The sequence below is a fragment of the Piliocolobus tephrosceles genome, chromosome 7 (assembly GCF_002776525.5).
Source record: "Piliocolobus tephrosceles isolate RC106 chromosome 7, ASM277652v3, whole genome shotgun sequence".
In the NCBI taxonomy this organism is placed as follows: Eukaryota; Metazoa; Chordata; class Mammalia; order Primates; family Cercopithecidae; genus Piliocolobus; species Piliocolobus tephrosceles.
The window spans coordinates 90,781,672-90,808,351 of NC_045440.1; the positions used below are offsets into that span (position 1 = coordinate 90,781,672).

At 37.4% G+C, this 26,680-nt stretch overlaps 1 protein-coding gene across 2 annotated transcripts in view; it reads right to left on the minus strand.

Annotated features, from left to right (window-relative positions):
* Positions 1-26,680, minus strand: part of NBN (nibrin) — a 61,972-nt gene that overhangs the window by 15,871 nt on the left and 19,421 nt on the right. For both annotated transcript variants that reach the window (XM_031935876.1, XM_023222841.1), the window contains exons 9-14: positions 25,365-25,462; positions 19,397-19,526; positions 16,024-16,296; positions 13,981-14,428; positions 8,542-8,613; positions 6,869-7,024 (exon numbers count right to left, since the gene is read on the minus strand). In XM_031935876.1, coding sequence (XP_031791736.1) covers positions 6,869-7,024; positions 8,542-8,613; positions 13,981-14,428; positions 16,024-16,296; positions 19,397-19,526; positions 25,365-25,462 — 1,177 coding nt within the window. The remainder of the gene's footprint in view (positions 1-6,868; positions 7,025-8,541; positions 8,614-13,980; positions 14,429-16,023; positions 16,297-19,396; positions 19,527-25,364; positions 25,463-26,680) is intronic.

Below are 26,680 nucleotides of genomic sequence, written 5' to 3' on the forward strand. Positions count from 1 at the left end.
ATTTCACTGAGCAGTGGTTTGTAGTTCTCCTTGAAGAGGTCCTTTACATCCCTTGTAAGTTGGATTCCTAGGTATTTTATTCTCTTTGAAGCAATTGTGAATGGAAGTTCATTCCTGATTTGGCTCTCTGCTTGTCTGTTACTGGTGTATAAGAATGCTTGTGATTTTTGCACATTAATTTTGTATCCTGAGACTTTGCTGAAGTTGCTTATCAGCTGAAGAAGATTTTGGGCTGAGACGATGGGGTTTTCTAAATACACAATCATGTCATCTGCAAACAGGGACAATTTGACTTCCTCTTTTCCTAACTGAATACCCTTGATTTCTTTCTCTTGCCTGATTGCCCTAGCCAGAACTTCCAACACTATGTTGAATAGGAGTGGTGAGAGAGGGCATCCCTGTCTTGTGCCAGTTTTCAAAGGGAACTTTTCCAGTTTTTGCCCATTCAGTATGATATTAGCTGTGGGTTTGTCATAAATAGCTCTTATTATTTTGAGGTACGTTCCATCAATACCGAATTTGTTGAGCGTTTTTAGCATGAAGGGCTGTTGAATTTTGTCAAAAGCCTTTTCTGCATCTATTGAGATAATCATGTGGTTCTTGTCTTTGGTTCTGTTGATATGCTGGATTACATTGATTGATTTGCGAATGTTGAACCAGCCTTGCATAACAGGGATGAAGCCCACTTGATCATGGTGGATAAGCTTTTTGATGTGCTGCTGAATCCGGTTTGCCAGTATTTTATTGAGGATTTTTGCATCGATGTTCATCAGGGAGATTGGTCTAAAATTCTCTTTTTTTGTTGTGTCTCTGCCAGGCTTTGGTATCAGGATGATGCTGGCCTCATAAAATGAGTTAGGGAGGATTCCCTCTTTTTCTATTGATTGGAATAGTTTCAGAAGGAATGGTACCAGCTCCTCCTTGTACCTCTGGTAGAATTCAGCTGTGAATCCATCTGGTCCTGGGCTTTTTTTGGTGGGTAGGCTATTAATTGTTGCCTCAATTTCAGAGCCTGCTATTGGTCTATTCAGGGATTCAACTTCTTCCTGGTTTAGTCTTGGGAGAGTGTACGTGTCCAGGAAATTATCCATTTCTTCTAGATTTTCTAGTTGATTTGCGTAGAGGTGTTTATAGTATTCTCTGATGGTAGTTTGTATTTCTGTGGGGTCGGTGGTGATATCCCCTTTATCATTTTTTATTGCGTCTATTTGATTCCTCTCTCTTTTCTTCTTTATTAGCCTTGCTAGCGGTCTGTCAATTTTGTTGATCTTTTCAAAAAACCAACTCCTGGATTCATTGATTTTTTGGAGGGTTTTTTGTGTCTCTATCTCCTTCAGTTCTGCTCTGATCTTAGTTATTTCTTGCCTTCTGCTAGCTTTTGAATGTGTTTGCTCTTGCCTCTCTAGTTCGTTTAATTGTGATGTTAGAGTGTCAATTTTAGATCTTTCCTGCTTTCTCTTGTGGGCACTTAGTGCTATAAATTTCCCTCTACACACTGCTTTAAATGTGTCCCAGAGATTCTGGTATGTTGTATCTTTGTTCTCATTGGTTTCAAAGAACATCTTTATTTCTGCTTTCATTTCGTTATGTACCCAGTAGTCATTCAGGAGCAGGTTGTTCAGTTTCCATGTAGTTGAGCGGTTTTGATTGAGTTTCTTAGTCCTGAGTTCTAGTTTGATTGCACTGTGGTCTGAGAGACAGTTTGTTATAATTTCTGTTCTTGTACATTTGCTGAGGAGTGCTTTACTTCCAATTATGTGGTCAATTTTCGAATAAGTGTGATGTGGTGCTCAGAAGAATGTATATTCTGTTGACTTGGGGTGGAGAGTTCTATAGATGTCTATTAGGTCCGCTTGGTGCAGAGATGAGTTCAATTCCTGGATATCCTTGTTAACTTTCTGTCTCGTTGATCTGTCTAATGTTGACAGTGGAGTGTTGAAGTCTCCCATTATTATTGTATGGGAGTCTAAGTCTCTTTGTAAGTCTCTAAGGACTTGCTTTATGAATCTGGGTGCTCCTGTATTGGGTGCATATATATTTAGGATAGTTAGCTCTTCCTGTTGAATTGATTCCTTTACCATTATGTAATGGCCTTCTTTGTCTCTTTTGATCTTTGATGGTTTAAAGTCTGTTTTATCAGAGACTAGGATTGCAACCCCTGCTTTTTTTTGTTCTCCATTTGCTTGGTAGATCTTCCTCCATCCCTTTATTTGGAGCCTATGTATGTCTCTGCATGTGAGATGGGTCTCCTGAAGACAGCAGACTGATGGGTCTTGACTGTTTATCCAGTTTGCCAGTCTGTGTCTTTTAATTGGAGCATTTAGTCCATTGACATTTAAGGTTAATATTGTTATGTGTGAACTTGATCCTGCCATTATGATATTAACTGGTTATTTTGCTCATTAGTTGATGCAGTTTCTTCCTAGGCTCGATGGTCTTTCCATTTTGGCATGTTTTTGCAATGGCTGGTACCGGTTGTTCCTTTCCATGTTTAGGGCTTCCTTCAGGGTCTCTTGTAAGGCAGGCCTGGTGGTGACAAAATCTCTAAGCATTTGCTTATTTGTAAAGAATTTTATTTCTCCTTCACTTATGAAACTTAGTTTGGCTGGATATGAAATTCTGGGTTTAAAATTCTTTTCTTTAAGAACGTTGAATATTGGCCCCCACTCTCTTCTGGCTTGTAGAGTTTCTGCCGAGAGATCTGCTGTCAGTCTAATGGGCTTCCCTTTGTGGGTAACCCGACCTTTCTCTCTGGCTGCCCTTAAGATTTTTTCCTTCATTTCCACTTTGGTGAATCTGGCAATTATGTGTCTTGGAGTTGCTCTTCTGGAGGAGTATCTTTGTGGCGTTCTCTGTATTTCCTGAATTTGAATGTTGGCCTGCCCTGCTAGGTTGGGGAAGTTCTCCTGGATGATATCCTGTAGAGTGTTTTCCAATTTGGTTCCATTTTCCCCCTCACTTTCAGGCACCCCAAGCAGACGTAGATTTGGTCTTTTTACATAATCCCATACTTCTTGCAGGCTTTGTTCATTTCTTTTTCTTCTTTTTTCTTTTGGTTTCTCTTCTCGCTTCATTTCATTCATTTGATCCTCCATCCCTGATACTCTTTCTTCCAGTTGATCGAGTCGGTTACTGAAGCTTGTGCATTTGTCACGTATTTCTCGTGTCATGGTTTTCATCTCTGTCATTTCGTTTATGACCTTCTCTGCATTAATTAGTCTAGCTGTCAATTCTTCCACTCTTTTTTCAAGATTTTTAGTTTCTTTGCACTGGGTACGTAATTCCTCCTTTAGCTCTGAGAGGTTTGATGGACTGAAGCCTTCTTCTCTCATCTCATCAGAATCATCCTCTGACCAGCTTTGATCCGTTGTTGGCGATGGGCTGTGCTCCTTTGCAGGAGGAGATGCGCTCTTATTTTTTGAATTTCCAGCTTTTCTGCCCTGCTTTTTCCCCATCTTTGTGGTTTTATCTGTATCTGGTCTTTGATGATGGTGACGTACTGATGGGGTTTTGGTATAGGTGACCTTCCTGTTTGATAGTTTTCCTTCTGACAGTCAGGACCCTCAGCTGCAGTTCTGTTGGAGATTGCTTGAGGTCCACTCCAGACCCTGTTTGCCTGGGTATCAGCAGCAGAGGTTGCAGAAGACAGAATATTGCTGAACAGCGAGTGCACCTGTCTGATTCTTGCTTTGGAAGCTTCCTCTCAGGGGTGTACTCCAACCTGTGAGGTGTGGGGTGTCAGACTGCCCCTAGTGGGGGATGTCTCCCAGTTAGGCTACTCAGGGGTCAGTGACCCACTTGAGCAGGCAGACTGCCCCTTCTCAGATCTCAACCTCCGTGTTGGGAGATCCACTGCTCTCTTCAAAGCTGTCAGACAGAGTCGTTCGCGTTTCACAGGCTTCTGCTCCTTTAGCTGAGCCCTGTCCCCAGAGGCGCAGTCTACAGAGACAGGCAGGTTTCCTTGAGCTGCTGTGAGCTCCACCCAGTTCCAGCTTCCCAGTGGCTTTATTTACCTACTTAAGCCTCAGCGATGGCGGGCGCCCCTCCCCCAGCCTCGCTGCTGCCTTGCGGTTAGATTGCCGCAGACTGCTGTGTTAGCAAGGAGAGAGGCTCCGTGGGCGTGGGACCCTCCCGGCCAGGTGTGGGATATAATCTCCGGTGTGCCGGTGTTACAGCGCAGTATTGGGGTGGGAGTTACCCGATTTTCCAGGTGTTGTGTGTCTCAGTTCCCCTGGCTAGGAAAAGGGACTCCCTTCCCCCTCGCGCTTCCCAGGTGAGGCGATGCCTCGCCCTGCTTCAGCTCTCGCTGGTCGGGCTGCAGCAGCTGACCAGCACCGATTGTCCGGCACTCCCGAGTGAGATGACCCCAGTACCTCAGTTGAAAATGCAGAAATCGCCGGTCTTCTGTGTCGCTCGCGCTGGGAGATGGAGACTGAAGCTGTTCCTATTCGGCCATCTTGCTCCTACAGATACCATCTTCAAGTTCTTTCTAATATTGATGAAAATTTAAATCTTTTTCAAAACTTTCCAGTTCACTGAGTCCTAGCAGGAGATGTTGGGGATGCCAACAATTTACACTTTCAATTGGTATTTTAATTGTTTACAAGTAAAGAGGTGCTTTAAGAAAAGCAAATTCCATGTGAAAATGCCTATCAAGATCATTGTTAATACTTATTAGTTAATACCATTGTTAATAGAAACAGTTCCTTAATATTTGTAACATGCTTTTAAAATTCCGCTATATGAAGTAGAAAGAGAATCTTAAATTTATTTTCACCCCTAAGCAGTATTTTAAAAGTTTAAAAAGCACCATGTCATTGATTGGGAGGGTTGTTTGAGACAGGGTCTCACTCTGTCACCTAGGCTGGAGAGTGCAGTGTGAGGAGACAGAAAATCACCTGGTGACCATTGAAAAGGCCCCAGAGACAAAACTTCTCTGAGCAATTTAGAAGGGAACAAAGACCAACTGGTGACCATCAAACAGGCTAACCGGAGGCAAAACTCCTTATGTGGGGAATTTAGAAGTAATCAAACTTCCCCGGTATCTAAAGTTGGCTTCTGATTCCAGGCCTCTTGCAACTTTTAAAAGTAACTAAAATTTTTATACATCTCTGGAATGCCATGCTGAAACTCATTTTACAATCCCAAGTTCCCACCTTAAGGTCCATAAATGCTCCTAAGGACAATCTGCCACAGTGTGCTCACTCCTCTCGCTGAGGCGCCGCTCTGCATTTTTCTGCAGCGTTCTTCCTTTCTAATCAACTTTCCTTTTCCAAGTCTATACTGTTGTCGGTAACTTCTTTTTAGCAGCCCGTGAGTTGACCACTTCCCGGTGCTGGGGCTCTGATACCTGGCCCAGCACAGTGGTGTAATCTTGGCTCACTGCAACCTCCGCCTCCTGAGCTCAAACGATCCTCCGACTTCAGCCTCCTGAGTACCTGGGACTACAGGCACACATCACCATGCCTAGCTAATTTTTATATTTTTTTGTAGAGATAGGGTTTCACCATATTGCCCAGGCTGGTCTCGAACTCCTGGGGCTCAAGTCATCCACCTGCCTTGGCCTCCCAAAGTGCTGGCATTACAGGTGTCAGCCACCAAGCCTAGCATGACTCAGAGATGTAAAGAACTCAGACAAATTCCTGCACTAATATCAATCCAGTTAAACATCTTCCTATAGAAATTTTGGATTGGATTTCTTCTATAGTTTCAGAACAGATTACTTGGTTAAGGATAGCAGTTTAAGCATTTTAAGTATCTCCAAACCACTTTCCAGAAATTTATATTACTTCATACTTCTTCAGTTGTTAATACACCACTCTGTACCAACAGTAAACATTACTGCTGTTTCTTTGTAAAACTATAAAAAAAGTATTTTGAATTTTATGAGATCTTGTAACACAATATTAAACATGAAGTAACCATGTAGTAGGAATGCCTTTGTGCTATTCATGAGCCTCAGATACAGGGTGAGAAAAAGTGGGTGTTAAACAAAAAGGTATCGTGGTGCCATTTAAGTGGAAGATATTTCCATCTTCAGCTCTAAGTAGAAGAGATTCTTCCCGTCAAATGGAGTTCAGAACCCTTTAGATACTATTATAGTAGGTAGAAAACTAATTTAACTGAGAAATGTTAATAGTAAATGCTCACAGTAGAGAGAAAAACCTCTACCACTTCACAGTCATGACAAGATCATGTTATAGAGGAAAGCAGTTTTCCACAAAAATTACTTTTGAGTAATTACTGTACTGTGATCAAATGGGTAAGTAAAGGCTAGCAGTCAGAGGTAGGTCTGGAGCAAGAAGCAAATGCAGGACAACAAAAGAATACCTACTGGATAGAAGTCTTTTTTTAACCATTACCGAAAAAATAAGTATCAGTTCCTTAATGAGCAGAAACTCAGGTCTGATGATGGTACTCAGCATACATATTTACATTGTGTTTTATATGTAAATATAGACTACAGTTTGAATTATTAAATATGCTCAGTTATTTTAAATACATTTTAATCTTCATAAAGTCCTGAGCTAAATTAAAGTTCCTCTTCGGGTAGTTGTAGGCCAATATTAGACTAACAGAGAAGATCCTGTGATTATCAACAAAAACTTTCTGCTAATAAGGAGAGAAGACTAGGTAAACAGCAACCTGTAAAGAATTCAATCTTGATGAAATCTGTTTCATTCTAGGTGTTCAATATATTCATTAACTGTAAGTTCATGACCTTCCTAGAAGAATATTTTTAAGCATTTTAAGCAGAAGAAATAATATCAGTTTTCAACATAAACTGCTTTTATTTTCGTTTAGCATCATTGGTGTCTCTAAAAACATTTCAAACACTGATCTGTTGTGATACAGTTGAAATACCTACCTTTTTGAATTTCTTGAAATTGTTAAGTTGACCATAATCATCATTTATGCCAGACAGATTTCTGGAAGTAGAGTTTTCAATCACCAGTGATCTAAATTCAGTCAATAACAGCTTTCTTGGAAGTATCTCACTATCATCCTTAAGTTTGTCATTGTTCTTAAATGGGGTTAAGATGGATAGGTAAGAAAGAGAAGAAATAACAAAGAAAAGTCACTTGTCATTTGGGAATCTATAGAAAAAAGTTCAAATACCTGAAAAAATAGTAAAAATGTTTTATTTCTCATACCTGAACTTTGTATTTGGAATCAAATCATATTTAATTCAAAATCAGAAAATTACTTACTCAAATGCTCTATATATAACTTTGGAAATATTTATACTCATCTGTGATAGAAGGCTAAAAACTGTGAAGTATTTTTGACATAGTAGTTAGTTCTAATAAATATCATCTCAGTAAATAATTTACCTCCAGATATATATTTTATTGACATAAAATCTCAGCATTATCTGCTTTTCATTAAAATTGTACACTGAGATTATAATACATCCTGTTCTACAGGTCCTCATATACTTTTCTTAAACTTTTGGGATTATCAATAGTTTGTATTTTTTATTACTCTTAACATCTCAAAAAAGTCAATCATTAATTCTGGACATACTATCTCATTAACTGACAAGCCATTTTTAATTCAAGATTAATGGCTGTTAAATTCGCCTGAAGAGTCTTTCCTGTTATCTTTCAATTGCTGGATGAGATTCTTGGCTTCATGTCATTTACTATTAACTAGTCAGTTACACATCATTGTTACAGCTGCTTAAGGTTGACATCTTAGTTCTTTTAACTGCTGTAACTATGTAATTAATATGCAAGTTGCTAATAGGTCTAAGATAAAAGCAGGCAGTCAAAAAGGAAAAAAAATGGGGAAAGTCAGAAGGTTCATCTGATAGTGACAGAATGTAAACAGCACATGATTAAGAACAGCCTAAACTTTTAGAGTTTACAAATACTTCCCACCCATTACTCTATCTGATATAAATTCCGCTAGAAAAGCATCAACCTCATTTTATAGAGTATTTGAGGTTCTTAAATGTGAAAATGACTTGTTCAAGGCCACATATCTAAGGAGTAGAAGGCAGGGAATTATACCCTGGCTTCTCTCTATACTCTTCACTGCATCATGGTTATAATATGATTGATCCACACTGGGCATGGTGGTTCACGCCTGTAATCTCAGCACTTTGAGAGGCCAAGGCAGGTGGATCACCTCAGGTCAGGAGTTCGAGACCAGCCTGACCAACATGGAGAAACCCCATTTCTACTAAAAGTACAAAATAAGCTGGGCGTGGTAACACATGCCTGTAGTCCTAGCTACTTGGGAGGCTGAAGCAGAATAGCTTGAACCCGGGAGGTAGAGGTTGCAGTGAGCCGAGATCACACTTTTGCACTCTAGCCTGGGCAACAAGGGCAAAATTCCGTCTCAAAATAAATAAACAAATAAATAAATAAATGAAAGAAATAGTAATAATAATATGATCGATCCATTTCCAGGCACAATCATGAAGTAAGCCAAAATTAAGAAAGAGAAATAATCCAAAGAATGTAAAATGACAAAAATTGATGAGATGACAGTCTCTGTAAGCCAAATCTGTAAAAAATTAATAAAACGTCTCACAGATATTTCTTCTTTAGTTGACCATAGTGATCCTTCCTTGAGTTCACGTTTCTTCCCAATTTCATTTTCTTGCTAAAGAAATAAAATAAAAAATACTGCTCAAAGGAGTTATAAAATGGTACCTTTCTATCACTTCTTGACCTTTTGAATAAAATGAAGTGTTAAATGGTTCCTTTCTAAAAACTTAAGAGATATTCATGTTATGTATAACCAGGCATTTGGCTTTCAACTGCTTTCCAAAAGAAATTATGAGATGAAAATATATGTTGAAAGAGATACTGTAGTATCAGGGCAAAGAATTGGAAGCAATCTAAATCCATATAAATCACACGCTTAGAGAATATTTAACAGTATGGGAAAATGATTATAAGTAAATTAAAAATGACTACAAAATTGCACTAACAGTTTGCAAAATAAAATGTAAAGAGAAAATACTAAAATATTAACCATGGTTGTCTGTAGATGGTAGGATTATCAACAAACTGTCAGTTTGTTTTATTTTATACATGTCTGTATGATCGTGTATTACTTTTATAATCAGAAAAGAAACATTTTAAAAGAATTCAAGTTTATAATAGTATCTTAAATCACACTTAAAGAAGAAACAGGTACTTCAACTGTTTAAGATATTTGGAATAAAAGTGAAGACTGCCTTGTATATAGTCACAGTATCTTTCACATTAACAAGTCCAGATCATGTTCTGGACGAAACAGTATTACATAAATGGGTAATGAAAAACACTTAACTTGAGATACAATTCTCTTGGATGCAAAGTGGGGGACATAACATTTTATATCACATTTTCAGTAATACAGCGGTAAGTCATGAAAGTTTTAAAAAGGAAGTTGGAAAGGGCAGAAAAACAAATGTACTTTGTGCTTGCCTACAGAGTAAAGAGGATACTGTAATCAATAGGATTAAATGTATGTTTCAGGCCTATCATGTGCCATTTTACTTAGGCTGAGTACTTTCACATAACATTTACACAAAGTTGTTAACACAATCAGGACATTTTACTCCCTTTATACATGAATACAAACTCCCTTTATGCATCTTCTCCCCATCCTGCCCTACTCTCTCAAAGTTGCTCTTCCTCCTGAAGAAGTTTTGATTTTCCAACTCAAAGAATCATAAAACCTACCTAGATACTCAGACTATAAGCTTGGAAATTATCTTTTATCCTTTCCTATCTATTTATTTCCCATGCAAGCAAATCACCAAGTCTTGGCGATTCTACCTCAATGCCTATCAAACTTCTCTTCTCAAACTACCTTTCACAGTAGATGCCTAATGCCTACAGTAATGGAATAACTGAGTGAACTACACAGTGAAAGCTGACAAAAGGAACAGTCAAAAGCGCATGGCAGACCTGTGTTTAAGTCCCAGTTGTCAAACCTAGCTATGTGGCCTTGGCAAGTTACTTAATAACTCCCACTGTCAGTTTCCACATGTGTTCAATAGGTGTATTTAACTACTGCATTGTAGGGTTGCTGTAAATATAATAAAGTTATGCAACAAGTGGTAGCTATTACTATAGGATACTGGAAAATGCTATAGTTTTAAGAATTTACTAATGAGTATTGAAAAAACGCTATATAAAAATGCTTAACTTGAGATAGGAGGGTGGAATGAAGTGAAGAGGAAATACACTATAGACATAGGGGATGCTGTTAAGGAGAAGAATGTTAAGGATCTTGAGTCAGTTTTGCATTTTATGGAGACTGTGAAACTGAAAGTAAGGCCAAGACACAGCTATCTATGCATAGCTGTCATTCATATAAGGATAAAGTCCTAGCAGGAATATTAAGCTAATAGTTTTCCATTTCAGCTGACAGGAAATCTTACAGACATGCTATAATCTAAATTTAGATCCAAAAACAGAGAAATGACAGTTCTACCCATCAACATCTTTTGGAAAGTGCCTTTCTGAAATACAGCTAAGGATTCCAGTACCAAAGAGAAGTATCACATTTTTTGCCTTCAAAAAGTTGCAAAAAAAAAAAAAAAAAAAAAAAATTAAATTAAAGGATTAAGAAGTATTTTTTTCTTGACAGTCACTTCTGTAGCTAAAAAAATTAAGCACCAATTCCTTTAATCCATGAAATTAACAAGGACTTTCAGACAAATTCTTAAAATAACAAAAATAAAATAATTTAAAACAAACCCACATTGAGTAAGGTTGATGGATTTTATCAATGTCAATTTCCTGGTTGATACTGTGCTATAGTTATGCAAACTGTAACAATCAGGGGAAATTAGGTAAAGGGTTCACTGCATGTGAACAATTATCTCAAAATAAACAGTTTTTAAAAATAACCTTACATTGAAAACAGAAACACTTTTGTACCTATTACAGATTCTTACTAAAAATATTATAGTGCTGGAATACAGTGATTTAACTTGTAGTAGTCAACCCCGTGGTATCCCTGGGGAATTGGTTCCATGACTTCCCATGGACACCAAAATCCACGGATGCTCAAGTCCCTGATAAAAAATAGCATGAATTTTGCATATAACCTAGGCACATCCTCTCATATACTTTAAATCATCTCTAGAATACTTATAATACCTAATATAATGTAAGTGCTATGTAAATAGTTGTTATGTAGGAAATAATAATTTTTAAACAGTTTCCACATGTACAGATGCATTTTCTTTCCCAAATACTTTCAATCACAGGTTGATAAAATCAGAGGATGTGGGACCCATGGATACAGATGGCCAACTGTATCTCAATTACAGATACTGCAATTAAACTGCTATTCTCTCTCTAAAAGCCTACTACAACATATTTTGTACTGTAATTTTCATTTAGAATGTCATGAATTCTGAAACAGTAAAATAAAAGAAAAATGGAATTATGCTATAGAATCACAGGGCAAAATAAAATAATTATATTTCCTGATATCATTATACCTCATATAAACCTTACATATTAAATGAAAGTTCTGGTCTATGAAAGACTGTTTGATGGCTCCCATGTCAAGGGTGTATAGTGCTCAGTTCTTGTCTTTCCCCGTCTGTGCTCTTAACACCCAGTGCCCTGAGTGACATAAGCCCTAGGAGAATGTGCAGTGAAAACAGGTCTTCAGGAAAATTAATTAGCAGTCATCCAGGATGAGCCAAAGAGAGCCGTTACAAACTAAAACTACAACCATTTCCAGACAGATTTGTGGCCACCGTAGCAGTGGACTAATCTGGGATGGAATTTAAGGGAAAAAAAGGGGGGTGGGGGTAGCTACTTAAAAAAAGATTAAAGTCACTTTGGGAGGCCAAGGTGGGCGGATCACGAGGTCAGGAGATTGAGACCATCCTGGCTAACACGGTGAAACGCTGTCTTTACTAAAAAATACAAAAAATTAGCCGGGCATGGTGGCAGGCGCCTGTAGTCCCAGCTACTAGGGAGGCTGAGACAGGAGAATGGTGTGAACCCAGGAGGCGGAGCTTACAGCGAGCAGAGTGCAGCCACTGTACTCCAGTCTGGGCTACAGAACGAGACCCTGTCTCAAAAAACAAAAAAAGATTAAAGTACGTACTACGACAAGAAGACTAAAGAAAATAAGAACACGCCAGAGAAAGTCAGAGGAGAAAAGAGCACAGCAAGGGAAATGCATTTCCAAAGCTGTGGCCAAAGTAATATAGAAAGTGCCTAACTTTCTAAACACTTACCTGTAATATTAAGTAACTGAATACAGATTCTGAAACAGTCTGGAACTAAAGTAATAATGTAAATCCATAATGCAACAGAATAAAGATAGCTTTACAAACATATGTAAATGTATTAAACTTAGCAAATGATGTCTTGGATTTCAACAAATGTCACATTAAACTAATTTACCTAGCTCTCCACCATAGTAGAAATTGATACAGAAGTGACTTATAGAACATATAAATCTCGTTTCACTTAGTGCTTCTGTGGAATGAAAGCAGTCTTAAATCCTTCACAATAAAAAAAAAAAACCTCTGTCTCTGAAGTTCTCACTCTAGCTGCAAAATGGAATCGGATAATTCAACATTCATTCTCTCTTTCTTCCTTAAATATAACTCTTTATCAAGGACAGCAATGTGCCAAGTTTAAAACATTTCCAGACTCTTCTAGATTGAGGATAGAAAGTGGCTAAATTATATCCAATTCTGGCCAATAACAAAAGTTATTAAGTTGGGTTTCTGAGAAAGCTCCTTAGAAAACAGGCAGGAATTCACCTGGAAAGGCCTTTACCCTGTCCCCTCATCATCACATTCTTCCTCCCTGGAAAGTAGACTTGATGGTTGGAGGCATCCTCTCAAAGAGCGGAAAGACAGACACCTAGTACATTAATACCATGGAAAGCAGCTCTGATTATCTACTTCCAGGCTACTTTTATAGAGGAGAAAATATTCTATCTTATGGAAGCTACTGATTTTAGAATTTTTAAAAATATCAAAGGAATTCTTAGCTAACACAATGAGGGAACTTATCCTGGGAAGGAAAATCAGATATACTGAATGAAAATCTCTGGGGCTCTGGTCTGGGAATCTCTATCTTCAAAAAGCTTACCAGCTGACTTCAATGCAGCTGGTCCACAGAAGGGCATTTAGGATCACTTAGAAGAACTAACAAATAATGGGGATATCCTTGCCTATATGAAGATAACAATATACAGGCCAAATAGGACATAACGTTCTGTTTTTTGAGGAGTAGTTACAGATTTATAAGGTCCTTGATAAACTCTAGGTTCTCAACTGCTTAGCTAATAAACTATAACTACCATTCATTTAAACCTATCCTTTCGCCTATTCCTGTCCTTACTGTGCAGGTGTTATAGGAGAGGATTGCCACAGCCATGAATGAGTGGAGCTAATGAAACCATGCTGGAGATCAGAATATTAAAGTTTTACTTCATCAGGTCTGTGCTCTCATCTAAAGAGCTAACAAATCTAGAGCCAGATCAACTTACTGATGTATATAAAAAAGAAAATAATCTGAGGTGTTTTCATAGATCAAAATAGGTAAGACAAATGATCAACATTCATGAAAATAGACAAGGACATTAAAAAACCTAAATGAAAATGCAAATTCCTAGTGATGTTATATCCTAAAAATGTATTGAGTAGATACTTAGTTTTACTAACTTCATCTTTCTGTGCCTGTTTCTTATACTGAAGTATCTCCTACACTTATCATCACAGCCAAATGTCTTTTATAATAGTATAGCCTAATTTGGAAATCTATTAAAACAATCTTATATAAAAGTTTAATTTGTGGTCATTTATTTTACACTACTGAAGAATCACTGTACTTTTAACATTTACCATTCACCTTATCAACCTACAAATTCCTATAGTACTGAGTGTTAAAAACATTAATGAATGCTCATACTGTCAATACAAAATCGAAAAGTACCTGTTAACATTCTAAGTTTTTATGTACTATACCTCTCATTTAAAATGTTACTTACAGATATTTTGTTACTTTCTGGTACTGCTTCATCACTGAAAGTCTCATTTGTTTCTATATCCATCCTTGGCCTTTTTCTAATATTGACATCTTCCTCTTGTTTTTGAACTTTCACACCAGTTTCTAAATCTGGTTTTGTGTCCTTGAATAACTGTTCCAATACTTCATCTTCTATGGCCACATCATCCATTTCTCTTTTTTTATTTGATCTTAGCTTTTCTGAAGCATGAGATTTACTGGCAGAATTTTTCACACTGGATTTTATATCTGTATGTGTAAATAAGTTATCGTCGGAGTTTGTGTCCACAGGCTCATTCTGAGATAGATGCTGCTCCTTATTTTTCCATAATGAGGGTGTAGCAGGTTGTGTTTGTTCTAAAACAGAACAAGACATTTCTATTCTTGCTGATTTACATGAAGACATTTCTTGATTTTCTTCATCCCTTTCCCTTAGATTTAAAAAAAAAAGAAGAAAACAAAACAAGAAAATGAACACAGCTAAGTAATCTTTTAGTTTGGCAAAATTCATCACTCCCTTCATTTAGTTCACAATGTACTCTTGATTTTATTAATTAACACTATTACTGGAAATCAACAAATAGACCTTTGAAAACAGTGCAGAACTCACATTTCTGCTGTTTTGATAGAACTGATGGACCCTGTGGCTAAAGCAGTATGGTGATCGCTATCTTCTCTGCTTAAGTTGCATTAGTTGATAAATTACAGGAAAAGGCAGAAAAATATAAAAATACAAAGAACATGTTGCCAGGAGACAACAGCTTACTTTACAATGTAGTGAGGTTGTGGGCAGGGAAAATTACTCTGGGAATATAACCTGATGGGTTAATGAGAGATGGATTTAAGATAGTAAGTCAGAGTGACTAAATCTACAATACGGTACTGACTGTATACTGCAAATGCTATGTGAATATATCACTAAAAGTTTCCTACACAATACTGTATCATTCATTCAATAAATACCAAACACTTTATGCAAACTGCACTAAGCCCATAGAGGACACAAAGACCTGGGACTCTGTTCTCCAGGAGTTTATTGGATTCATGTTGAACTAGAATAGTCAACCCAATGTTCTATTAACACTAATTTAATGCCAAGGTACTTAGACAAACCAACCGATCAAGAGGTTTTTGTAATAATTTAGGTGGTCAGAATTTGAACCTGGCAATAGATGGAAATGGAGGGATTGATAGACACTGAAAATAACAATCAAAAACACTGATTTCAGGAGCCAAAGGACAAAGAGTCAAAAATTGTAACAATGTAAGCTATTTTACTAAAAAACAAGAAATCACATTGGGTGAGAGGACAGAAAAAGTTTTTAGGTCTATTACTGGGGAAACAGCATGAAACCCCTGTAGAAAAGAAGTAAAGCTTAAAGGAAAAGTTAGGGCCAAATATGTTGATTGTCAGTAATAAAGTCTCAAAACCTGAAGGTAGAGTATAAAGAGCAGTAGGGGGGAAGAAAAGAAGTCCTCCAAAGTTCATACAGAAATGGGAGAAATAACATCATCTTTTCTGAGAAGCTTAACAGGGATGGTACAAGACAAACGCCAGTAGTAGCTAGAGGAAGAAACCAGGTCAAGAGAAAGTTTTCAAAAATAAAGGTGAGATTGAACTTTTGAAAACAGAAGAAAAAAATCTAGGATGATCAATATATTCAAAATATGGAAATTGAGAAAATAATTGATGGAATATGGTATTAGAGGGAGTGAGAGAGGTTCTCAAGGAAAACCAGCAGAAATGTGATTTTAGAACTGAGATGGGAGCTTAGTTCTTATTGAAGAGAATTGCGGCAAGTGAAACAACACATAAGTACATGTATAGAAGGAGATAAAGGAGAAGCTGTCTAGTGGCTCTAGCGAAGGAGATCAGGGACATTTCTGAGAGGGAAAGGGGTCAAAAAGCCGCAGCAGGAGAAGCATACTTAATCAGAACAGACTAAAGACAATACCATTCTACAACAGGATAAAAAAACTTTCATATTTTTTTTCAGAGACATGAGAGAAGTTATCAAAAACAGACCTTTTTTTGGTAGACGGCAGAAAGTAGTTTCTGATGGAGTTGGTCTGCTGCTGCTGAGAAGCCCTATCTTTACTTTTATTTATACTTGGCAATTTAGTTGGTGAAAGCTGATAGTTTGGGATTCTCATCTTAGCTAAAGTATTTGATACCATGCTACTATTATTGGAGCTTGTTTTGCAGGACTCCTTTACAGTGGGTGCGTCTTGTGAAAGCATTCTGATTTTTTGTTCCATTTTGGAGACTTTGATTTCTTTCGACCTTTCACTCAAATCCCTGTAGAAAAAGAAATGAATGCAAGGTAAACAATCAAGTTGACAGCAACTTTAATATAGAAACAAAGATTGTTAAATAGTTCTAATGTAATATAATTTTAGAAGAGTTTTTAGACAAAAATATACTGAATATATTTTACCATCCCAAGAAAACAACTCCTTTATTACCTAAGCAAAGGATGATACCTTACTCTTCTTCACCCGCTACAGTACATATTGTTGCTCTACTATAGATGACTGACAAACACACAAAGAATATCAACTTAGGATAGCCTACTGTAAGTTAAACTAGGTTATAATCCTAGGCAATTTCCGTTTTGTTTAAAAATTTTTAATTATTCCCACATAAAATCACTATTATTATGGTACTTTCATTATTATTTATTATTATATTATTATAGTACTTTTTCATTAAAAATGGAAAATCAGAATAAAGTCACATATAAGATATTCAGGTCACTGTAAATGAACTGATATGATTATATTTCAGTCAGATGGCAGGCTCTAGAATAGAACAGAACTCTAGATTACCAGAAAAATGTTTTAAACACACATGCACAGAGTATACTTTTACATACTTTTTACTTTTACAAAGTATGGTTAAATTAGATACTGCCATTGCTATTCTTACTTTACAGAAAAAAAAAAAAAAAAGGTCAGGCTGTCATTCAAGCAACTTCCAAAACCTTAACAATTTCTCTTGAAAAAGTTAAATCTGGCCTCAATATGAGTGTAGCAAAAATTAAAATAAGTATGGTTTAATATAGTGATATCTTAAGTATCTTAATATGAACACTTCATTATGTAGTATTTAAAATAAAAAAAAACTATCTTTATGGACAACTGTTAACTATTTAAATAGCTAGGTAGACACACATAAAGTATCTTCAAAATTACAAGTGATATTCAAATATAGGCAACATCATACAATACAAATACATGTATTTCAAACTTACCTCACCAGTTACAAATAAGTTGAACAACTCTTTCCAGTCATCCATGTACATTTGCAAGGAATAAAAAAACTATCCCAAGACAGGAGTTGCCAAGCTACAGCCTGTAGGCCAAATCTGGTCTGCCACTTATTTTTATAAACACAGTTATTAGAACACAAAACTTTCAATTACAGTCACCAACACCATATAATGATATTTCTATCAACAACGGACTGCAACATATGATGTTGGTCCCATAAGATTATAAAGAAGCTGAAAAATTTCTATCACCTACTGACAGCACACTGCAACCCATTAAGTGTCTATGGTGATGTTGGTGTAAACAAACCCATGTTGCCAATCATATAAAAGTATAGCACAGTAGCACATACAATTAGGTACAATACATAATACTTGATAATGATAACAAATGACTATGTTACCGGTTAATGTATTTACTATATTATACTTTTTATCGTTAGAATGCACTCCTTCTTATATATATATACATATATATAAAACTTTAAAACGGTCTCAGGCAGTCCCTTCAGGAGGGATTCCAGAAGACACTGTTATCATAGGAGATGACAGCTCCATGTGTGTTAGTGTCCCTGAAGACCTTCCAGTGGGACAGGATATGGGGGTGGAAGACAGTGATTGTGATGATCCTAACCCCATGCAGGCCTAAGCTAACATGTATGTTTATGTCTTTGCTTTTAACAAAAAAGTTTAAAAAGTAAAACAAAATATAAAAATTTGAAAACAGAAAAGCTTAATGAATAATATGAAGAAAATATTTTTGCACAGCTATACAATATTTTAAGTGTTTTAAGCTAAGTATTATTAAAGTTTACAGAGTACAAGTTATAGTAAGCTAAGGTTAATTTATTATTGAAGACAGATTTTTTTGTATATAAATTTAGTGTAGTCTAAATGTAGTGCTAATAAGGCAACGATCATGTACAGTATGTCCTAGGCCTTCACATTCACTTACCACTCACTCACTGAGTTACCCAGAACAGCTTCTAGTCCCGCAAGCTCCATTCATGGTGTCTTCTTACACAGGTATACCATTTTCTATCTTTTATACAATATTTTTTCTGTACCTTTTCTATGTTTAAATACACAAATACTTCCCATTGTGTTACAAATGCCTACAGTATCAATATAGTAACATGCCATATACATGTGTAGCCTAGGAGAAATAGGCTATACCAGCAGTTCCCATCCTTTTTGGCAGCAGGACCAGATTCCTGGTGAGGTTCCAGGTTTGCCGGTGTGGGGAGAGGGGGGAAACAGTTTCGGGATAATTCAAGCATATTTATTGTGCACTTTATTTCTATTACTATTATATTGTAATATATAATAATATATTATATATATATATATCAACTCACCATAATGTAGAATCAGTGAGAGCCTTAAGCTCGTTTTCCTGCAACTAGACAGTCCCATCTGAAGGTGATGGGAGACAGTGACAGATCATCAGGCATTAGATTATCATAAGAACCTAGATCCCTCACGTGCACAGCTCACAGTAGGGTTTGCGCTCCGATGAGAATCTAATGCTGCTGCTGATCTGACAGGAGGTGGAGCTCAGGCAGTAATGCGAGCAATGGCGAGCAGCTGTAAATAAAGATGAAGTTTTGCTAGCTTGCCTGCTGATCACCTACTGCTGTGTGGCCTGGTTCTTAACAGGTCATGGACTGATACTGTGGCTGAGAGATTAAGAACCCCTGGGCTATCTATACTATACAGCCTAGCATATAGTACTCTATACCACGTAGGTTTATGTCAACACACTGTTCAATGTTCACACAATGTCGAAATTGTGTAAGGAAGCATTTCTTGGAAAGTATCCTTGTCTTTAAGAGATTACATATTGTCTCTTGACAAAGACTACATATCATCTATGGCCACTTTCATGCTACAATGGCAGAGTTGAGGAGCTGGGACAGAGATCAACAGTCCTCAAAACTGAAAATAACTACTTGCCGCTCCTTTACAGAAAACCTGCTGACCCTTGTCCTAAGATACCATTTTCCCGGGGATCCCACTTTCCCATGGTTTCGCTCTCAAGAGACAACCTGATAAAGGTATTACTTCCTGAATACACTATTAATTTATTGATAGAATAATAATAGTTTGATGACAAAGAAGCTTTACCATGTATCTGCTTGCTCTGATTCTGTGTCAGCTACGCATGTTGTAGTGTTCACTGGGGCGCTTGGCATTAGTTTTTCATCAACTGACAAGTCTTGTGAAAGGCTTGGTCCTGGAGTTGTTGTCTTTAATCCTGTAAATCACACAAATAGGAAGAAATAATCACAACTGTGAGATACAAGGTGAACATCTGGTCACTTAAAACTGTTGGACTATGCCATGCTGAGGGGATTAACTAGGGAATACCGCACATGGTTTTCTCCAATGAGTGGCACCAACAAACACAAAACAGTCTATAAGCAGCCTGCTGGCATCTATGACGGGCTTATCTAAACCAAATCATTTTAAAGCTACATCAGACCTTTTGTGCTAAAGTATTATCAACTGAAAGAAAAATAAAATAAGCAAATTCTAATTCAAATTATCTTTTAAGTCAGTGGGCCAAAAAATTACATTTATTCCCCCACAAAAAGTATACACACCCTACCATCTATACAAATCAGAATCAATGAGTTTTATTTTCATAAGGAATACTTTATTTGAAACAAATTATGTAAAACCATCTTAGACATAAACTTTTGGCTACTCCAGAAGACCATAATGATTACCTCGTCTTTTTATTTACCAGTTCAAGTGCCACCCTTCTGGAATACTTTTTAAATGTTTATTATCATTATTATTATTTTTTAGACAAAGTCTCGCTCTGTCACCAGCCTGGAGTGCAGTGGCGCAATCTTGGTGCTCACTGCCACCTCCACCTCCCAGGTTCAAGCGATTTTCCTGCCTCAGCCTCCCGAGTAGCTGCGACTAGAGGCGTGCGCCACCCCGCCCAGCTGTTTTCGTATTTTGTATTTTTAGTATCACCACGTTGGCCAGGGTGGTCTCAATCTCTTGACCTCATGATCCGCCCGCCTCGGCATCCCAAAGTGCTGGGATTACAGGCATGAGCCACCGCGCCCGACCTGGAATACTTCTTTTCAATCTCCCACACTGAATTAAGAGCTCTCCAATTCTGCTTCCATATCACCATGCACATCATTCTATTAACAATTCAAGCCAGGTGCAGTGCTTCACTCCTGTAATCCCAGCACTTTGGGAGGCTGAGGCAGGAGGATCACTTGAGCCCAGGAGTGTGAGCCCAGCCTGGGCAACACCAGGAGACCCCATCTCTACAAAAAATAAACAAACTCGCCAGGCATGGTGGCACACACCTGCGGTCCAAGCTAATTGGGAGGCCAAAGTGGGAGGATCACTTGAGCCCAGGAGGTCAAGGCTGCAGTGAGCCATGATTGTGCCATGGCACTCCAGCCTAAGACCCTATCTCAAAAAACAACAAAAAAGCAATAAACAAAATTCACTTATAACTAGCTGGGTGACCTGTGTCAAGTCACTTAACTTCTCTATGCTTCCATTTCTTCATCTATAAAACGAGAATAATTATAACACCCACCTCACAAAGTTGTTTGGAGGGTTAAGTAGACCCTGGAAAAATGCTTGGAACATAGCAAGCACTGTGTCAGCATTAACTGTTATCATTATCATCACTTTACTTGTTTACTTGCTACTTTCCCTTGTTAGACTGGTGTATCCTTGAGAATAAGGACTAAGTCTTGCATATTTCTACATTACCACTACCTAGAGCTATATTTGGTATAGAGTAGATGTAAAAAAGTTTACAGATTAAACTGTTAACTGAAAAAATGTTTAAGTTGATGTTTACTAAATACCCAAGCTAAATTATTCTGTTAGGTCCTTGTGACATAGGATGTGCTTAATAAATATTTATTACTAATTCTAAATTCAGATACTTAAATGACTTCTGCCACTTTCCCGAAGTGACCTCTAGAAGCTCACTGGCATTTCCTTTAAGACACATATCTCTAGAATTCATTTTCACTTGCACGTAAGTTTGGAAAGAGTAACAATTATAAATGTTTATATAATCACTGAGTAATTTACTATAGGCTTGGCGAGGTGGCTCGCTGCTGCTCAGTACTTTGGGAGGATGAGGCAGGAGGACTGCTTGAGACCAGGAGTTAAAGAGACCAGCCTGGTCAACACTGTGAGACTTCACTTCAACAAAAAAATTTAAAAATTGGCTGGGCATGGTGGTGCGCACCTATAGTCCCAGCTACTCAGGAGGCTGAGGCAGGAGGATTGCTTGCGCCCAGGAATTCAAGGCTGCAGGGAGTTATGATCATGCCACTGTACTCCAGCCTGGGTGACAGAGCGAGACTTTATGAAATAATAATAAGCTAATGACCCAAAAAAACAGATGTTTGTTGACAGATTACTTACAATTTTCTCCTTGTTAAAAATACCATAAGGGCAGGAACTTGGTCTCATCTATTCACCTCTTTATTTCAAATGCTTGCCATAACACAGGTATGCAACAAATGTTCAATAAATATTTGTTGAATAACAAAAGAGTGAATATAAAAACAAAGGAAGGAGGAGAGAGAAGGGAGACGCATTCACTCTGTTCCCCCAAACATGGTTGTGCTATAAAATTATTTTAATATCAGAGGACTGTGACTTGGAACCGACATAAAACTACCTATGAAAATGTGCAGGAAGTAATACTACTTACAGTGTACTTTTTAATTCACTTTCATGACTCTGTTTCTATACGAAATAATACATTAGAAAAAAGTACCAGTCTGGTAGTCAGAAAACCAAATTTTAGAATTGGCTTGGCCATGAAGTAGTTATAGACCTTAACTTTTCTCAGCCTTGATATACCTTATCTTTTAATAGAATGATTAGATGATCTCTAAGGCCCTTTCATCTATAAACACAATTTCGACAGTGGGTGACAAAATTTTGTTGCTCCACACTGGAAAACATAATCTTGTGTACCAATAGCTTAGTTCAATTATGCAAAATATTTATACCTACTACAAACAAGTACCATGCTTGCTGCTGTTAGGGGATCCCAAATTAGTAAGAGCCTACAATATATCTAGTGGCTGAAAGAGGCGTGCAAACAACTGGTTATATCCAAAGTAGGAAGAAACTCCGGCTGGAATGCAAAAGAGCTACTGAGCATAGAAACAATAGTTAAATCTGACTTGGAGGAGTTGGGAGGGAAAACAATTTAGAAGAGCCTCACTTAGGAGGTAATCATTTGTAGAATGAGTCAGATTTTGACGAGCAGTACTGGGCATTCTAGGAATGGAACATTATGATCAAGGTGAGGAAGTGTGGGAACTATAAAAAAATATTCTGTAGAGAGGCTATGTAAAAAAGCTGAGGATGGGAGGAGGAAGGCTGCAGCTAAACTACTGGGGACTCAGAAGTCTAGACAAAGGGTCTTGGAGATTTATTCTGTGGATAATAAGAGCTAGTCAAAGGTTTTCAGAAAAGAGAAGGTAATTTAATAGTGGCATAGTGAAATATTAACTGTAGAGATGAGTTTGGAGTAAGGACCATTACTAGAGCAATTATTAATACAATCAGCTCTCCAGAGAGAAGGATGTAGAGGGTTCAAACAGGGCACTGGCTGTGAGAAGGGGACAGTCACAGACCTCTTGAGCAGAAGCTGTAGAGTGAGAATTTCAGGTCTTGCTGATAAAATGGAAAAGGAAGAATAAAAAATGACCAGAGTTTCCAGTCTGAGTGCTTCTTCTTTTTATATAAAAGAAGACTCCTCTCTAGTTCATTTCTTCCCAAGATTATTCTAATTTAGTGGTTTCTGGAGTTTGTATAGGAAACAGGAGCTTAAAAATCAAAACAAACCAAAAAACTCAGATGTCTAGGATGCATTTCAGAACGTTCTGAATCATGGAGAATGTACATCTGAATTAAAGATTGCTTCTGAAGCATAATATCTAGTTGAGAACTGATTTTCTCAACAGAGAAACACAGGACAGTGACCCCAAATGTGTGCTGAGACAAGGGGAGCTACTAACTTAGACTTAATCATCATTTTTATATGTTTGTTGTAGTTAAAGCCTAAAATTACTGATACTGGTCTTTTTTCTGTAACTGAACAGAAATCTATCAACAAAATAATACGTATAGCACCTGCTAGTTCCAAAAGTTGGGCATATTTCTAGTAGACAAGGAAGGAGTAGTTCCTCCAAGAATATGACTCTCTTTGGCGTCCACATTTAAAAAGTTCCCTTGCCAGGAGTCTGAAGAGTTGGTCTTTAGCTTTTCACTTTATGGATGAATTCTAGGAATTTGGTGAAAATATTAATCATATCAAAATTCCACCAAAATAAGTTATTGGGATATATTTAAAACTACACAAGCACTTAGGATTGTGTGTATTTGAAGGTTACCTATGTGCAGACACAAACATATCCAGTATACTCAATGGGATAGGGTAGAGATATCAGTTGAATCAACATTCTTATCCAAATAATAAAAACAGCCTGTCAAATTTTATCAGATGTCTATCCTTTTGCATCAGCTCCCAATCATCCCTACACCACCATTTCTCAAAACGTCACACATTAAAATATAAGCCATTTGCACTGCAATGTAATAATGTCGCAACAGCTTTAAGATTCAGTTTGAACCAATTACTTGCTATGTGACCTCCAGCTAATTTCCTAACCTCTCTGTCCGTCAGTTCCCTCATCTATGAAAAGTAGATGATGCCCTTCCCTCTATCTTACAAGGATTGTTTTGCAGATTAAAGTTTGATGATGTACATAAAGTGCTTACTCTAGTCTCTGCACACACCAGAGGCAGCAGTTATTATTACTACTCATGGTTACTAATGATCTACATATCTAATAGCTTCCTGGTCATTAGGCCCTAATGCCTAACTCCTTCCAAAATTTAGCTTAGCACATCCCTTACTTGTTTAAACCAAAGTTGCAGAGCACAAGGAGATACACGGACTGACTCCACAGTGGCCATTCAATGGACTACAGTGAATGATGCTCCCCAGAGTGTGCAACGCAGTGGTGCTATTCTCTAACTTGTCTCTTTTTGCCCAAGTTCAATAGCTGTTGATGAAGTAACTACAGAACAAATCCAGGAAGCAAATAAACATATATAGGAATACAGAATGGATGCTCTGAGAGTTAGGCAAATTAGAAAAGTTAGTAGAGAGAATAAATGTAAAAATCTCCAAGGTAAAAAAGCAAGAAGAAAATAAAGAAACCATTTTTACAACAGCTTATTAAAAAAATTTTTTTTAAACTATGGAAATGTGTTTTAAATAATAAAGGGGAAATAGTGACTGTGTCTGAATACATTGACTTTCATGATCAACAGTGAGATTATTATAATGCACAGTCTTCATCTCAGTAAATGGTACCACCATCCACCCAGTTACTTACGCCAGGAAACTAGGAGTCATTTCCATAGGAAAGTCCCACCAGGTCTAGTTCTAAAATATATTCTGAACCTGTTCATTTTCCTGCATCTCTACTACTATCATGCTGGTCCAAGGCACCAGGCTCTTTCACATCTAGATTTCCACAACAGCATTGTACTCATATCTCCTCTTACATTGTTGACCCTTAGAATTCTCCACTCAAACCTAAGAGCGATCTGTTCCTTCTACCTGGAATTATCCACCACCCAGATCCTCACAAAGCTGCCTTTTCTCATCATTCAGGCTCAATTGTCACCTCCTGAGACTTTCCTTGAATACCTATCTAAAACAGCCTACTACCATCACTATTACATACCTCACCTAGTTTTACCTGTCTTTATATTTGGCTCGATCTGAACTTATTATGTATGTTTGTTTGCTTGTTTACTAAATCCTGATCTTCAGAACATAAAGTTTACAATAACAAGGATCTCACTTTATTTACCACTTCATAACAGTGTCTGCTACATGGTAGCCATAAATATTTACAGAATGAATAAATGAAAGTATAAATGGATGAATTTTAAAATATAGTGAATATGCTCACCCCTAGCAAGTATATAAGCAATGTACATTTAGCTTATCAATTTACATAATAAAGTTGCTAACGAATCAATAAAATCATGCTTTAATTACCTGTACTGGGATGGCCCTGAGGATCACAGTAATTCTTTGTAGTCATGAATATCACCGCCAATCCAATTTCTGCTTCAGGAATAGGTCTAAGACCTTGCCTATTAGAATAAAATAGTTGAAGTATGATAATACATTAAAACTAGCAACTTTTATTAAGACAATGTCAAGATAAAGCAACCTCTTTTTTTTTTTCTCCCAAATAATTTTACGGTATAGACAAAATTTTAAATGTAGAGTACTATAATAGTTTACTCGCTGGGGCACTGTTACGTTGACGAGTCCACCATCTTTCAGTAACTCCATTAACTTCACCTGTAAAAGAAGGGGCTAAAGAATATAGATCTTCCCAGTTGTACAATTCTACCATTTTTGGAATAAAAAGAAAACAGTACTACCCACATTAAACAACAGAACAGGCTTTTATGGTCAGGCATGGTGGCTCACACCTGTAATCCCAGCACTCTGGGAGGTTGAGGGGGGTGGATCACCTGAGGTCAAGAGTTTGAGACCAGCCTGGCCAACATGGCAAACCCTCGTCTCTACTAAAAATACAAAAATTAGCTGGGTGTAGTGGTGCACGCTTGTAATCCCAGCTACTTGAAAGGCTGAGGCAAGAGAATCGCCTGAACTTGTGAGGTGGAGGTTGCAGTGAGCTGAGATCATGCCACTGCACTCCAGTCTGGATGACAGCATGAGACTCCATCTCAAAAAAAATAAAAAATAAAAAATAAAAATAACAACAGGCTTTTACAAACAAATCTATGGATACTATGATCCTAAGATGAAACTTCAAAGAGAAGAAAAAAAGAAGGGAGAGAGGAAGGACAGAGAGAAGTAGACAGAATTATACCTAATGTATATCTATACATGTGTTACAACTTTAAGTATAGTAAATCAAATCATTTTGCCAAATTTACATGTATTAAGGTATCTTCACATTAAAGGAATCTTATGGTGAACCTATTTTTTGTTGTTCTGTAAGGTCAATGACTGATTTTTATATAAACAAAAATATACCATTTAATATCATATAAAAATTACACCTCAAATTTTAACAAAGAACAACGACGTGTCTTTTAATGCTCATTATAAAGTTTTTTTTTTTTTTTTGAGACACAGTCTCGCTCTTTTGCCCAGGCTGGAGTGCAGTGGCACAATCATGGCTCACTGCAACCTCTGCCTCCTAGATTCAGGCAATTCTCGTGCCCTCGGCTTCCCAAGTTGCTGGAACCACAGGTACGCACCACCACATCCAGCTAATTTTTGTATTTTTAGTAGGGAAGGGGTTTCACTATGTTGGCCAGGTTGGTCTCGAA